Below are 15,765 nucleotides of genomic sequence, written 5' to 3'. Positions count from 1 at the left end.
AAGATTTCCAAATATAAAATGTATACACTTACTAGTACATGCCATAGAAGGTGGGTCTTTTTCAGCTCGGAAGTAACCCTTTTCACATTGACAGACTGAAGTTGCTTCCATGTAGGTTAAACTGTGTGGAGGGCACTTGGAACATTTTGTGTTCCCAGCAAATGCTTTATAGAATCCTTGTCTGCAGGCTGTATAAACAGGAAAGACAATGACTTTTTAGTTATTAACATTTTTATTTGCACATGTTTTAACCATGTTTTAATTTATTCATGCTGAGGATCTCAAAGCTCAATGTTACATACACATAGCAAAATAAATATATATGCTAATATTAATAAATGAAATTAGCTATTTGAAGTAATTTACACTGTCACAATTTTAGGAAATTTAATAAGATAGTTTTTAAAGTCACAGACATTCACTCATATACAAACATGTATACATATGCAAAATCCCAAAAATAATTGTGATGATGCATATAGCTGACAGTTAAAGAGATGATTTTGTGTATTTTTAGAAGATGGCACTAAATAACTTTGAATCATACTTCTGAGATGTATTTAAGATCCATTTCTTCTCAATCTTTCTATATACTCAAGTACAAAATTTTGATCCTTCTATGTGTTTTAATAATTTTGTCGTGGCTAAATTTTCTTTAGTCTAAGCTAAAAGTGTATTTTTTTTGCAAGCTTGTTGACTTAGTTATTCTTAATTTGTATTACTTGATTATTAAAAAAGAACATATGGTAACTTTGCATAATAAAATAATAATTAAGAAATTAACTATTCATTTGAGTTCTGTGGCAAAGCCCTGAAATCTTGACTCAGGAGGCTGAGGTAAAAGCATGCTAACTACAAAGCCTGCTTGGGCTACAGTCTGAGTTTAAGGCCAAGTTTGCAATTTAGCAAAACCTTTCTCAAAGTAAAATATATTCAAAAAATGTGGTTTGATATTCACATCAAAACAAACTGGATTACAGTAACCTTCATTAACTTGTTCACAAATTACTACTCAATGGAAAACTGATTCAAATAAATTGGCAGTATTAATGAATATAAAATTAACTCAAATATTTTCATAATTAGAATATTTTTTAAAATTACATGATTTCTAAATTTGATCTATAGCATACTTATAAAAAAGTATGATATTCAAATAAGCCAATTTTAACTGTTTTCTACTTAATCATGCACTTAAAAGTCATTGAAGCCTGGCATGGTGGCACACACCTTTAATCCCAGTACTCGGGAGGCAGAGGTAGGAGGATTGCCATGAGTTTGAGGCTACCCTGAGACTACATAGTGAATTCCAGGTCAGCCTGAGCCACAGTGAGAGCCTACCTCAGAAAAACAAACAAACAAAAAATATTGAATATAGACTGCTTTTAAAAACTTCAAAAACAAAGTTAAAAGTTGACTGTATTTAGAGAAAAAGAATATTTTCATTTATTATAATATTAAAAAAACTAATAAGCTAGTCTACTTATACAATATGTATATCTAAGTGGAATACTTGCTTGTGAGTATTCCAGTGTTATTTAATATTTATTTAAATGTTATTATAAAGACATATGGATGAAGTAAATGTTTTGTTTGCTTCTGTTTATCATCTATTCAAAATCAGGCATATGCATTGTTCAGCATACAAAAAAGGACTTAATTTATGTACTATAAGACATCAGTACATTTATTTATTCTTGAAGGTAACAAAAGATTTAAATTATAATGCCCCTTTAGAAGGGTTTGCAGCTAATACCCCACTTTTATTAGGATCTTCTAAAATGCTTAAGCAAAGGACCTTTTGCTATTTGCTCTTTCACAGTCATGCCATTTTATGGTTTGCTGGGTCTTCCCACTGAGTCTTTTTCAAATGTCCCTATGTAGGTGATATTTTCTGTGATTCTACTTGTAAAATGGTAACAAATTTCTGCTACACCATGCTATGCAATTCCACATTGCCTTCCCTTTCCTTTCTTTTACCTCTAAATTACTTAATGGCACTTGACACATGGCATATTTAATTTTTAATACCATTCCCCAGTAGAAGGTATATCTTACCAAGCAGATGTATTTGTCTGTTTCATCTCCTAAAGGCATCTCCAGGGTCTAGAAGGGTGCTAGGTCCTATTAGGCATCCAAGAGTATTTGGTACATGATTGAATGAGTTGCCAAGAGACACCTTTAGTTTCTTGGCATTGCCTCTTCTTTTCTGCTCTGAGCCAATTTTTTTGGGGGGGGTTTGCCAGATGTCATCTTTCCATTATTACCTGGTGACCTACTCACATTACTAGCTCCCAGCTTCCTTATCTCATCGATACCTAGACTGCTTTAGTTTCTTAATACATATGTGACATTTGTACATTAGTAACCATTTGGAAAATAGTTGTGTAATGCCCATAAACCTCACAGGAGTAGATTAACAAAGTAATTAGTACATTTTGCACACTACATACCTAAAATACACATAATTAATTGAACTGGGCCTTGAGATTACTGTACTACTTAATTTCTAAAGAGAACCATGCTAAGAACAATTGGTGAAACAAGCAAGGGTGCTGTTCCCTTGGTGAACTGGGTACCAGCACAAGGGTGAAGGAGATCAACAAAGAGTACAATCAACTCCCACCAAATCAGATACCAGAGACCCAGGGGCCCCCAACACCTCATCACTGAAGCAGACCAAAAATTGAACCCAACATGGCTCAGGGAAATTTTGGGGAAGAGGAGGCGGAAAGAATGTCAGAGCTACATGTTGGGTCATGATATGCAGAGACATTTCTCCTACCCATAACTGTGGACTAACTCCACAATGCATGACCCATATACCTCAATAAGGAAGGGCCACGGGGAGGGGATAGTACATGGATGAGCCTAACAATGGTACCAACTTGACTGAATTCACTGAGTATAAATAATTAATATTAATAATTGAAGTCCCCAGCTATGATGGTGTTGGTGCTTTTTTTCTGTTTTATTGTCAAATAGGTTTTGGCTTATGAAGTGTGGTACCCCTGTGTTCAGTGCATACAGATTTATGATTGTAATGTCCTCTTGATGTATAATTCCCTTGATAAGAAGGAAGTGACCTTCTTTGTATTTTTTGATTATTTTTGGTGTGAAGTCTATTTTATTTGATATTAATATAGCTACACCTGCTTGTTTCTTTTTTTTTCCCTGTTTTATTTATTTATTTGAGAGGGACAGAGAGAGAGAGAGAGAGAGAGAGAGAGAGAGAGGGAGAGAATGGACACGCCAGGGCCTCTAGCCACTGAAAACGAACTCCAGACATGTGTATCTGGCTAACGTGGGTCCTGGGGAACTGAGCCTCGAACCAGGGTCCTTAGGCTTCACAGGCAAGCGCTTAACTGCTAAGCCATCTCTCCAGCCCATCCTGCTTGTTTCTTATATCCGTTTTCTTGGAATATTGTTTTCCACCCTTTCACCCTGAGGAGGTATCTGTCTTTAGTGGTGAGGTGGGTTTCTTGAAGACAGCAGATTTAGGGGTCTAATTTTTTGATCCATCCTGTTAGCTTGTGTCTCTTGATGGGTGGATTAAGGCCACTAATATTTAGGGTAATGACTGTGAGATTTGATTTTATCCCTGCCATATTGTGATGGTATATCTGGTTTGGTGGTTTCATGGACTTTGAAGTTTTTTGTGCCTACATCCTAAAAAGCAGACCAAATGTCTGAACCTTCACCAGGCCCAGGGAACACCTGACCCATAAGACATTGGAGAGGATATGATGAAGACTGACTTTAATCTTCTACAGACTCTTCCTCTCTCTCTCTTCTTTCTATATCCTTTATATTAGTTATTATTTTTTTCTTCCTTTCCTTAGTGAGCACTGACCTGTAACTCCCAGTACCAGCATGTGGCTATCATCCATAATGAAGTTTTGATCAGAGAGACCTACAAGGTTTCCTAAAAGACAGACAGATTTCTGTCAGAGTACTGGATGACCCACCAAAGGTGAGTGGTAAGACCCTACTGCTGAAGACACTTTATGTGGTTGACACATAAAATGGAATGGCATGGCTGGAAGCTGGAAGAGAGTCAGTCCCCAGACAGTCAGTGCATCTAGTGCCAGAAGGTGCTACATGGGCAACTAGGGCAAAATGACCAGAATCTGTCCAAGCAACTCATGGTCTAACCTACTTAGCAGCAAATAACCTGCTTTGATGCTCACACAAGTGCAATAGTGGCACATAGCCATGGTGGGAAACCAACTGCTCTTCATTTGGCTAACTGATCCCCTCAGTGGTACTGGACCCTTAACTGGAGCTGGGAAACAAGTCAGAACCATATAGAAACATTAGCCCACTCTCCACTATCAAGCTACCACCAATCGTGGGCTACAAGAGGGCCTACACCTATTAAATTCTCTATATAAAAAGTAAGCATTATCTCATCTGTCTGGTGCTAACTTACTCCCCATTGGAGAATCTACTTCTCTTTTTCAGATAGATGTAGATCCTAAGGAGAGAGCCATCCCATCATACCTCAAAAGGACCCTGGCTGAAACTAATAACAATTGGCAAAATAAGAAAGGGTGCTGTTTTTTTGGTGAACTGGGTACCAGCACAAGGGTGAAAGAGATCAACACAGAGAAAATCACCTCCTACCAAATCAGAGATCCAGAGACCCAGAGTCCCACAACACCTCATCACTGAAGCAGACCAAAAATGAACCCATGTCTCAGGGAAATTTTGTGGAAAAGGGGGCAGAAAGAATGTCATAGCCATGTGTTGGGTTATGATATGCAGATATTTATCCTACCCATAACTGTGGGCTAACTCCACAATGTATGAACCATATGCCTCAACAAGGAGGGGCCAAAGGGAGGGGATAGGTAATGGATGAAACTTATAATGGTACCAAATTGACTATATTCACTGAGTACAAAGCTAATTAATAAAAATAAATTCAAAAAACCTAATTAATAAAAAATTAATCTTAATAAATTACAAAAGAGAACCATGCTTGTCTAACCAGTGCACACTATGATCATTGTATTTTTTTTTTATCTCACAACAAATTTATTTACCTTTCCTTGCTGAATTGCTATATTGTAAGTAGGGATTAATATAGTTAGTGTCTTAAAAATTACTTACCCTTATCAGAAAAATGATTGCTATAATATTCCAAAATAAACTAGTTACTTTGTAAAAAGAAAACTTTTCATTTGATTCTTTCTCTGTCACATTCTATTTCTCTGTCCATAATAGGCATGTAATTTCTTAGTGAGATGCACAAGGTGGCACTTATGTTTGGGGTTCGTTTGCATTGGCTGGAGGCACTGGCCTGCACATTCTCTCTCCCTTTCTTTCTCTCACTCTTTGTCTGCCTCTTTCTCTCATAAATAAATAAATAAATAAATACAGGGCTGAAGATATGGCTTAGCAATTAAGGTGCATGCCTACAAAGCCTAAGGACCCAGGTTTGACTTTCCAGGTCCCATGTAAGCCAGATACATATGGTGGCACATGCATCTGGAGTTTGTTTGCAGTGGCTAGAGGCCTTGGTGTACCCATTCTCTCTGTCTGTCTATCTGTCTGTCTCTCTCTCTCTCTAATAAATGAATAAATAAAATCCTAAATTAAAAAAAAAAAAAAAACCTTGGGGTGCCTGGCTGTAGCCCATATAAGAAAATTTCCCAACACATGTCAATATTGTAGAGAATATACTGTTGTCAAGTTAACACAATTTCTGATGTATTGCTTTCTTTGTTTTTATTATTCTGATAAAAATCTCTGCAGATATCAATCATCAATTGTAGTCCTCATGACCTGTAGGGTTTATCCTTCATGTCGCTACCATACCAATATGTTAATTAATATACATTTGAGTTAATGCTTCTATCTGCCTGTGCCTGTCTTCTACTTGCTAAAGTCCACTTCTCATGACCAGAGTTTACATTTCTACATATCAGGGATAATCATGGTACTCTACTTCCAACAGCAGAGGATGGCACATCATAACTGTATGGCCAGATCTGACCATCTGCCTGATGTGTTTGGTATGTAGGGTAAGAATGGTGCTGATGAGTGCTGATAATCTTCCAGGAACATGGCTTACATGATTTTTGGTTCTTGATATACAATGCATAAATGACATGCAATGTAAATACAGATAAATTTGTCAACATCTGGTCTCTGAAATTAAATGAAACTTCAGATTATAATTTAAGTCCTTCCACAACTGGCTTCATACCCAATTTTACAAACTCCCTGTACAGTTTCAAATGTATCACTCCTCACATATAACACATCATTTTAACAACTTTGTTGAGTCTTTGCAGCCATCCAGAACTGTGTAGAATAAAGTATACAGTTCAGTAAAACACAACTGTGTAAAGTACCATAAGCAAAATAGTGATTATAACTCATCAATTTCCAATTTCTCTGCATCCCTTTGAAAACTTTTTGTGTTTTTACATTTAAGGTTTGATTTCTGTAAGTAGCATATTTCTGTTTTTCATAAATCCAATCTGATTATTATGAACAATTACTTAGGGGAATTATATTATTTCAATATGATTACTGAAATGGTAGATTTTTAAGTCGATTTTGCTGTATTTTTTTTTGTTTTTACTTTTGACATTTCAATGAACTCCAGATGCATGTGCTACCTTGTGCATTTGGCTTTACATGAGCACTGGAGACTCTAGCTCTGGCCATTCGGCTTTGAAGGTCAGTGCCTTAGCCGCTGAGCCATCTCTCCAGCCCCTCCCCCTATTTTCCGTTTCTTTTAGCATCATGGTACACTCCTTGTTGTGCCTTTTGTCTCCCTTCTTTGTTTGCTTGCTAGGAAGAAATAAATGAGCACTCGCAGCAAGCCTCTACAGCTCTCTGAAACTGTTTTTCAGAGAATCACCGTCCATGTTCATACTTTGTCTTGAAAAGAACCTAGGTGTTTTGCTCTCCTAGACTCATAGGATCTGCAATCTCTCTCTACCTCTCATGGAAGGGGGGGTCTAACAGACTTTGTCAAAGCCCTTTTCCCGTGATATATAGCCTGGAAAAAAAAAATCTTCATATGGTAAATTGGCACAAATATAAGGCCATCCTTCTTAAATTAACCACTACTCAGTTATACATTTTCTCCTTGTCCATAATACATAGGATTGCTTATTGCATAGGATTTCTTATTTTCTTTTTTAGTTGTCATATATACTACACTGCTGAATTTCCCCAAATACCTATGTATCTAAATCCCTCCTTCTTCTTTAAGATCCTTCTAGCTGTTGCTCAAAGACCTATTACAAAGCGTTATATGACATATTATAATTTCTTATCTAAGGCCTTTCCCCTTTACTCCTTGCCATATTATAAATACATTTATGCTTTATCTTCAGCCACATAAAGCTGGATGGCGAAATCTCAGGGAGACAGGAGGATCCCCTAGAAGTTTATGTGCTAGTCAGCCTACGGTGTACAGTAGTGAACAGTATGAGACTGTGCCTCAAACAAAGTTGGATGCGAGCACTGACACCCAAAGCTGTCATCCGAGCTATACACATGCACCATGGCAACACCTGCACTCTCACACATGAGCACACATGCTTGCGTACACACACACACACACACACACACACACACACACACACACACACACAGAGAGAGAGAGAGAGAGAGAGAGAGAGAGAGAGAGAGAACATCACACACGTATATGGTGTGTTATTTAGATGAACAAACTGAAGTTAAATATCGTTAAGTAATATGTTAAGGGAGAATGTGTTTTCCAAAAATACTCCCAATAATATCATGCAAACCCATGTGTTTCTGGTAATGTTGCACGGACATCTTTCAGAGCCTTTTCTGTCTTGCTCCCTTTTTAATGTATTGTGCTAATGGGATATAATATGTCACTGTATGTGAATTCTAAGGCCAGGTCATAAAAGATAATAGGGCTTCAATGTAATTCATTTAAACATTCACAGGGTAGATAAATGGCTTAGTGGTTAAAGTGCTTGTCTATGAAGCCTAAGGACCTATGTTTGACTCCCTACAGCCCATGTAAATCAGACACACAAAGGTGAGGTAAGTGCAAGGTCACACAAGCATCCGGAGCTCGAGTAAGGTGGCTGAGGCCCTGGCGCGTCTATTTTCTCTCTCTCTCCCTTTCTCTCCCTCCCTCTCTCTCTCTCTCTCTCTCTCTAACACCTAGTCCGATGTGGGGAAGTACAGTGAGCAGCCAAGGAAAGGACCATGTGGACATGGGCCTGGTAAATGAGCTCTCTGGAATGTGTTTCCTCAGACCTTAGTCCAGACTTAGTCCAAAAGCTGACACTACATGTAATTGGCAAAAATAATTATTGATACTTCAAGCTACTAGATTAGGGGTGGTCTCCCCTACAGCACTGGGAGACAAGGTCACCTTCTACTTCTGGTCATCTGACCATAGAATGGCTGAGGCCACAAAGGGGACTAATGCTTGTTTCAAAATTCTGAGGTACATTATTGACCCACTGCGTTTAAGATTTTATGTGTTTTGGTCTTCTAAGATAGAAATGCAATGAGCCACAACTTTTAAATGACAAATGAGAATAGTTATTGGGTTATAAGTAACTTTCATAATAATCATGTGGGATTTCATTTACAGACCTGATTTTACCTAACAGTTTTATAGTGACAACCTCATCTTTTTGTAAGAAGCAAATCTGATTTATGTTTATTCAGACTATTAAAATTAGTATGTATTCCAAAAATTCTAATTACTCAATATGTGTTACCTTATTTGTCAACAAACAAACTTAGAAATGAAGAATAACTTTATCATGGAATGGCTTTCGTGCAGTGTGTATGATGGGAACACGTTCGCACAGCTCTCTCATCAGTGTTCAAGGTCTAAGTATTACATCATTCAGCATGATGACAACATATCTTGTTCTGGTTTAGCAGCAAAATTACAATCTGTTCTACAGTCGGACAATTGCAAATGTCCCAGGATTGTGCATTTTTTTGCACATATGTGGCTAAAGGACAAAAAAGATAAAGGAAATGTCATTGAATTATATAATGTAAGATAACTTTATCAAGTGCAAAAGAAGACATTTCCTTTAAAGGAGTCAGTAAGCATAGTGGCAATCAGAATGATAATCATAACTAATGGACAAAGATTAAATGTGTTATTTAATTAAGTCCAGAGGTATCCTCGTTTCACAAATGGTGAAATGAAGCCTCCAAACCTTGATCAAGGACATAAAGATGATATTTGAATAAGTTACTGGGGCAGTTTGAAAGTGATAGTGTAAATGCATAGCCCCATAGAGACAGGTGTTCTATTATAATTGAGTTTGTAACTAGCAGAAAGATTCCTGCTAGTGGGGGCATTTCACAGAGGGTGGATCTTAGAGTCCTACACTAATGTTTCTGGGGATGCATCTGAGTGCACCCTATGAATTGTGTTCAGAGCAGCTTGAGCTCTGGCTGTTGGTGCTTATTGCTTTGTGGTGCCGTGTGACTCTTTGCTTTGATCTATGAAAGTGAGCCAGCTTCTTCCACCATTGATGATATTCCTCTGGACTCTGTATTCCTAAAATAAACAATCCTTCCTTCTATAAATCATGTCTGGTTGATGTTTGTTCCAGCAAAGTTGAGCTGACTACAACAGTTACTGAGTTACTAAATTGTACCTTATTTGCAACAGTTCTCTTAGTAAAATCTAACCAAAAACCTTGGTTTGTTTTTTAGTTATGTGTTTCATCTACATGGAGTTGAAGTAAATAAACAGAACCTTTTATTTATTTCGAGTGCAAACCTTCTATTGATCCATTAGGGCCCGGCTGTGAGAGATTCTCTGTATCACAAGGACACATTCACAGGTGAAATGTTGAATGGAGCAGCAGAAATTAAAGCCTCAGAACTTACCATGTGGTTGAAGTAGTGCTCTGTGGCCATGTAATTAGCAGAGGACAGGACGTGCTGGGCTGACAGATGTGATGTGTCTATCCAGAAGATAGTCTCTGGTCTTGGCTCATTTCTTATTCCACATAAAGAGCCATCCCATATATTGATGCTGCTGACCTCCACCTGAATAGCTTAGTGACTATTTACTATCCTGGCAAGTTACCTAGAACCTGGTGATTTGTTAACCCAATTGTTGTGGCAAATTGAATCTATATGTAGCATTTTATTATCCTATAATTGCTCTAACTAAATATTGGAAAAGAGACCCAATGACCCACTTTCCCATTTTAGAGCTATGTAGGGTTTGAGTCAGATGTCCCCCATAAACTTATATGTTTTGAATGCGTGGTCCCCAGATGATGGCAATTTGGGAGGTAATGTTTCACTGGAGGAGAGGCATTGTTGGGGGCAGGCTTTCGGTTGTGATAGCCAGCTCCCCTCTGCAGAATTTGGCTCACTCCTCTGTTGCTGTTTCCACCTGTTGCGGCAGAGGTGATGTCCAGCCTCTGCTCATGCCGTGCTACTCCCCTGCCGTCACCAAGCCTTCCCTTGACCCCCTAGACTGGGATGATATGTGTGTATCCCTACTCCTGGCTCATTTTGTAAGTATTTGAGTCCATTAACAGTTCTACACTAGAGTATTGTTAGAGGCCTAAGATTTTTTGTTTGTTTCTTATTTGCAACAAAATGTCATGTAGCCTAGGCTAGCCTCACACTTCTTATTTAGCTGTGGATGGCCTTGAACTACTAATTATCCCCCTTCCCCCTCCCACATGTTGCAAATGTAGGGGTGTGCCATAATGCCCTTCTGAGAAACTATATTTTGTTAAAACCCCTTACTTTATGAAAATGCTTAGAACACATTAGATTCTCAATAAATATTTTCTAAATAAATAAATAAATTAGTTGTCTTGAAAATCCCTTGACTCAAAAATATTTTTAAAATATTCAATCAAAATTTCTAAATTCTTTTTGATACAAATTCTACAAGAGGAAAAAGGACACTTGCAAAAGATACCTAAAGTTACTCTAACAGTGTATTTACTGTAACAACTGCAAAAAAATATATATATATATTACTATCAAGCACTATTTAAATTTATTTGTGGGCTTTGGAAATGGCTTAGTGGTTAAAGATGTTTGTTTATAAATTTTTTTTGTAAATTATAATCTCTAATAGTTAATCCTGTAATTTTAGAACCTATGTCTCAAATTTTCACATTGATAAATATATTAATTTGACTGCATATTTTAATGTGAATGCATATATGATTTTTCCTTTTTATAACTTAACAAAGAAGATAATTAATATATAATGATGCTATTGCAAGAAATGTTTAGTGAATACAATATTTCAAGTACAATCACTATTGATTATTCTAAAGTGGAATAACTTTATAAATGTATAATTAACAATAGCTATTTTTTGCTCAGGATATAACAGACAAGTAGGGTGACAGTTAATATATGACCCAATCACTAAGGAGGTAATGAGAATAAATTCAAGTAAGATAATAATATGAGACATATGAATAAATGCAAATGCCCATAGTTTCAAGAGAGTACACATTAATATGGAGTAAAGTAGCTAAAACTAGCTTTTCAGTTTAGATATATGACACTTCAACTGGTTATTTCTCTTTTTATTTATTTGACAGAGAGAAAGGGATGGGGTGAGGGGAGAGGGTGACAGTGGGTATTGCCAGGGTCTCTAGCCATTGCCAACATACTCCAGATAGATGTGCATATGGTTTATGTGGGTCTTGGGGAATCAAATCTGGGTCTTTAGGCCATCTCTCCAGCCCCAACTGTTTTTTTTTTTCTTTTTTTTTTCTGATGGAAAGTGAGAATGAGAGGAATACATCTAAAAGTGGAAATGAGTATCCCACATTCTAGAGGCAAAGAACGAACCAACTGTGATAAAATGAAGAGCTGACAATGGAAATAATGGGCATAGAAAATAACTAATGAGAGTATAGTTTTCCATAGCCTCAAAAGACAACTTACATAAATTCATAGACATACTAAAGGCCACAGAGATTTTCAGATAAGTGGGAATGTGTTTGTAGAAGTTGCTGACAGTATAGAGAAATTTAGTAAAGACATGTGAAACAAAATGCAGGAACACTATGTAGAAGAAGTCGTAAATCCAGGTAAGTTGTTTATCAGCTAAGCAATGGACATCAAAGTGGAAGATGAAAGAGTGACATTTTGAAATAAAATAAATAAATTTAAAGAGTATTGAATGATGTAGGCAAAGAACAAGATAAAATTAAAAGTATAGCTTAACATAAGTATTATATATATCCAATGTTCCTAGTGATGGGGAGCATAAGCTATTAAGAACACTTTTGAGGGATTTTGGTGCTAGAATCTTACTTTCAAATACTGATGCTTAAATACATTGTCTAAAAAACTTGTATAGCCCTAAAAATCTGAATTTACTCTTGTATAAACTGGAAATGAATATGATGACTACTTTCTTGAGATAAGATTAAGTGTCATTGATGTATTTCATTGGCATCTAGCTCATCATAATCGATGGATAAAGTTAACTAAGCATTAAAATCAATAAGTCTGCAAAAATTTACAATGAAGTTGAAGGCACTTTGTCCATAAATTAGTCAAAAAATAGTTTTATAATAGTGAGTGAAATACAATGTCACATATGTTTGGAATAAACTGCCATTTTCCAATAAACAGACTTTAATATGTAGTATAATATTTAATAGCACATACTCTCTTTTTTCATGAGTGTGGCATTTGCATTTGGGTATATGTGTATTCACATGTGTGTGGGGATACACGTGTATATGTGCACGTGTGTGAGTGTTTATATAGAGATCAGAGGACAAGCTTGCCTGTTATTCAGAGGAACACTGTCTACTTCATTTTGAGATAGAACCTCTTACTGGCCAGAGCTCACCATCTAAACTAGATTGTCTATCCAGCAAACTCCAGGAATCCTCTTATTTCTTCATCCACAGCAGTGGGATTATAGGAATACATCTTCATGCTGGACAATTTGTATAGATACTGTGGATGGAACTGAGTATTTCATGCTTGAAAGGTAAGCGTTTTAGCCACTGAGCTGCCTACCCAGATCCATATACTATTTTATGCAATTTAGTATTTTCTAAAACTAAATTTTAGTTTTATAAAAATACTTAATTAATTAATTTATTTAAGAGAGGGGGGCAGATAGAGAGAAAGAGAGAATGGACATGTCCAGGCCTCCAGCCACTGCAAACAAATTCCAGATTCATGCTCCACCTTGTGCATCTGACTCATGTGGGTCCTGGGGAACTGAACTGGGGTCCTTAGGCTTTGCAGGCAAATGCCTTAGCTTCTAAGCCATTTCTCCAGCCCTAAATTTTAGTTTTTTAATGTCTTATTTTCTAAATATTCATACACACTATTTTCACATGTGTTAAAGCAAATGAAGCCAAAGGATGTGAAATGATATTAGGTAAGGTTTGTTTATACTGCAAAGATAACCTCAAAGAAAATCCCTTTATACAGCTTCCAATTTGCTGAAATAAATGTGCTTGCTTTTGCCAGGCAAATTTAATTTTACTTTAAATTGACTAGATATGATATGAGAATTTGTGATGTCTTTGAGAGCATCAGAGCCTTACCTCATCTCTTGGTTGAGCAATAGCTCAGGAACTAGGACCCCAGAAGATCAATGGCCACACAAAGCTCTCAGAGTCAATGGCCTTGCAGATTCCCATCTAATGAACTACAGCAGATGAAACCCACAGACCAGAGCAATTTAAAAACTGTCATTGTATCTTAGAGTCTTAGGAGGGAGAATTTTAAGAGGAGAGCTTAAGGGAAAGAACGAATTTAGAACTCTTGCAAAAGAGGCAACAAGAGAGAGTTCCCACAAAATGAGAAACCTACCCAGAGACCCAGGTTGTAGTCTTTTATGGAACTAGGGATTGAACTGGTCACTTCAGTCCTGATGTCAGGTATCTGGGGACAAGTTTGCTGGGAAAAGGAAAACTTCCTATATACATTAATTTTCTGGAAAGGGCTTTCTGGGAAAGGGTGACCACCTCTCTTGGGAAAGGAAAACTTCTCTAAAGAAGAAGAGATAACCAAAAGCTAGACCATTTGGACTTTCTTACCACTAGCAAAGTGAAATGACCTAAGTTTTTTTTTCCTATAAACTCAAAGATATTTCTATTTTCTTTTTCTTTTTGAAGGGGGGCCCTGTCATCCCTAAACAGCCTCATGTTATTTTGTAACTATAAGATTTATAACATTTACAAATTGTCATAGTCAGTTTCACATTCCTGGCAGAAATCATCCAACCAGGAGCAGTTTTGGGGCTTACACACTTGAGGGGGAAGTTCCATGATGGCAGGGGAAAATGTAAGTATAAGCAGAGGATGAACATCACCCCTGGTAAACAATAGCAACAGGAGAGTGTGCCAAACACTCACAAGAGGAAACTGGTTATAATAACCATAAGCCTTCCTCCAATAACATACTGCCTCCTGGAGGCATTAATTCCCAAATCTTCATCAGCTAGGGAACCTAGCATTCAGATCACCTAAGTTTACGGGGGACACCTGAATGAAACCAACACACATACATACAAATGCACATATTTATGTGTACATTTAATTAAAAGTTACTGATAGATTATTCTAAAACATATTCTGAAGTTATTTCTTCTCCTATCCCTTTATTGTTTTAGGAAGATCATATCTCTAAACCCCTCTAATTATGTGATTTTAAAACATGAATAAGCAAAATATCTATTGTAGTTGAATCTATTTGAAATCTATGTGGATTCCTTCAACAAAACTGTATTGTGCATCTGTTCAATCAGTCAGCCTTGCAGCATGTAAGAAATGCTTTTGATTTGTAAATTTACCTGCTTATTTCACTATTATCGCTTTCTGTCAACTTGATTATTCTTTTCCTCATGACTATGAATGACTTTAACACTTCTAAGAACTACTTCTTTCAGACCTGGATAAGAGCCAGCCCCCAGAAAATTAGCCCATCTAGTGCTGGAAGGCGCTACATGAGTTTCTGGGGAAAAGTGGCCAACATCTGTCCAAGCAACTGTAAGTCTAAGCGACTCAGAAGAAAGCAACCTGACATGATACTCAAGCAAGTGCAATAGTGGCACACAGCCATGGTGGATAACCAACTGCTCTTTGATTGGCTAAAAGATTTGCCCAGTGGAAAGAAAACCATTATCTGGAACTGGGAGACAAGACAGAATCATATACAGATAATGATTCTGGTTTCCATTGTCAAGCTCTTATTAAAAAACTAACAGACTATTAAGAGGGCCTACACCTTCTTAATTCTCTCTAAATCAATAATGGTTATCCCACTTAACCAGTGCTGACTTCATTCTCCATTGGACAATCTGCTTCTCTTTTTCAGTTGGGATTTGGTCTTGAGGAGATAAACTACCCAGTGCATTCCATACCAGCCCCAGTTGAAACCACAGAGGAATTGGGGGATGAGCTATAGAGCTGCTTTCTCAGTGGATCTGATATCAGTACAAAGGTGAAGGAGATAGATACTAAGGACACTCAATTCCCACCAAACCAGAGATCCAGAGGCTCCTAAGAGATCACCACTACAGTGGACTTAAAATGTACCCATCATGGCTCAGGGAATTTTGTGGAGGAGTGGGCAGAAAGATTGTTAGAGCCACCAGTTGGGACATTTTGCATAGATCCACTCCCTCTCCTACCCATCATAATGCATGACCCACAATCCCCATTGGGTTGACCTGCATCTCCAATGAGAAAGGCCTCTTCAGAAAAGGGGCAGAGAGGAGGGAAAGGATGGTATCAACATGTGTTCTTTACATGCAAA

General features: G+C 37.2%; 1 protein-coding gene across 2 annotated transcripts in view; it reads right to left on the bottom strand.

Moving 5' to 3' along the window:
- Positions 1–15,765, bottom strand: part of Epha6 (EPH receptor A6) — a 1,036,261-nt gene that overhangs the window by 642,430 nt on the left and 378,066 nt on the right. For both annotated transcript variants that reach the window (XM_004663307.2, XM_004663308.3), the window contains one exon: positions 33–188. In XM_004663307.2, coding sequence (XP_004663364.1) covers positions 33–188 — 156 coding nt within the window. The remainder of the gene's footprint in view (positions 1–32; positions 189–15,765) is intronic.

This window comes from Jaculus jaculus, chromosome 4 (assembly GCF_020740685.1).
Source record: "Jaculus jaculus isolate mJacJac1 chromosome 4, mJacJac1.mat.Y.cur, whole genome shotgun sequence".
NCBI lineage: Eukaryota > Metazoa > Chordata > Mammalia > Rodentia > Dipodidae > Jaculus > Jaculus jaculus.
Note: the sequence above shows the minus strand (reverse complement) of the source record. Positions and strands in the feature narration are given on the sequence as shown.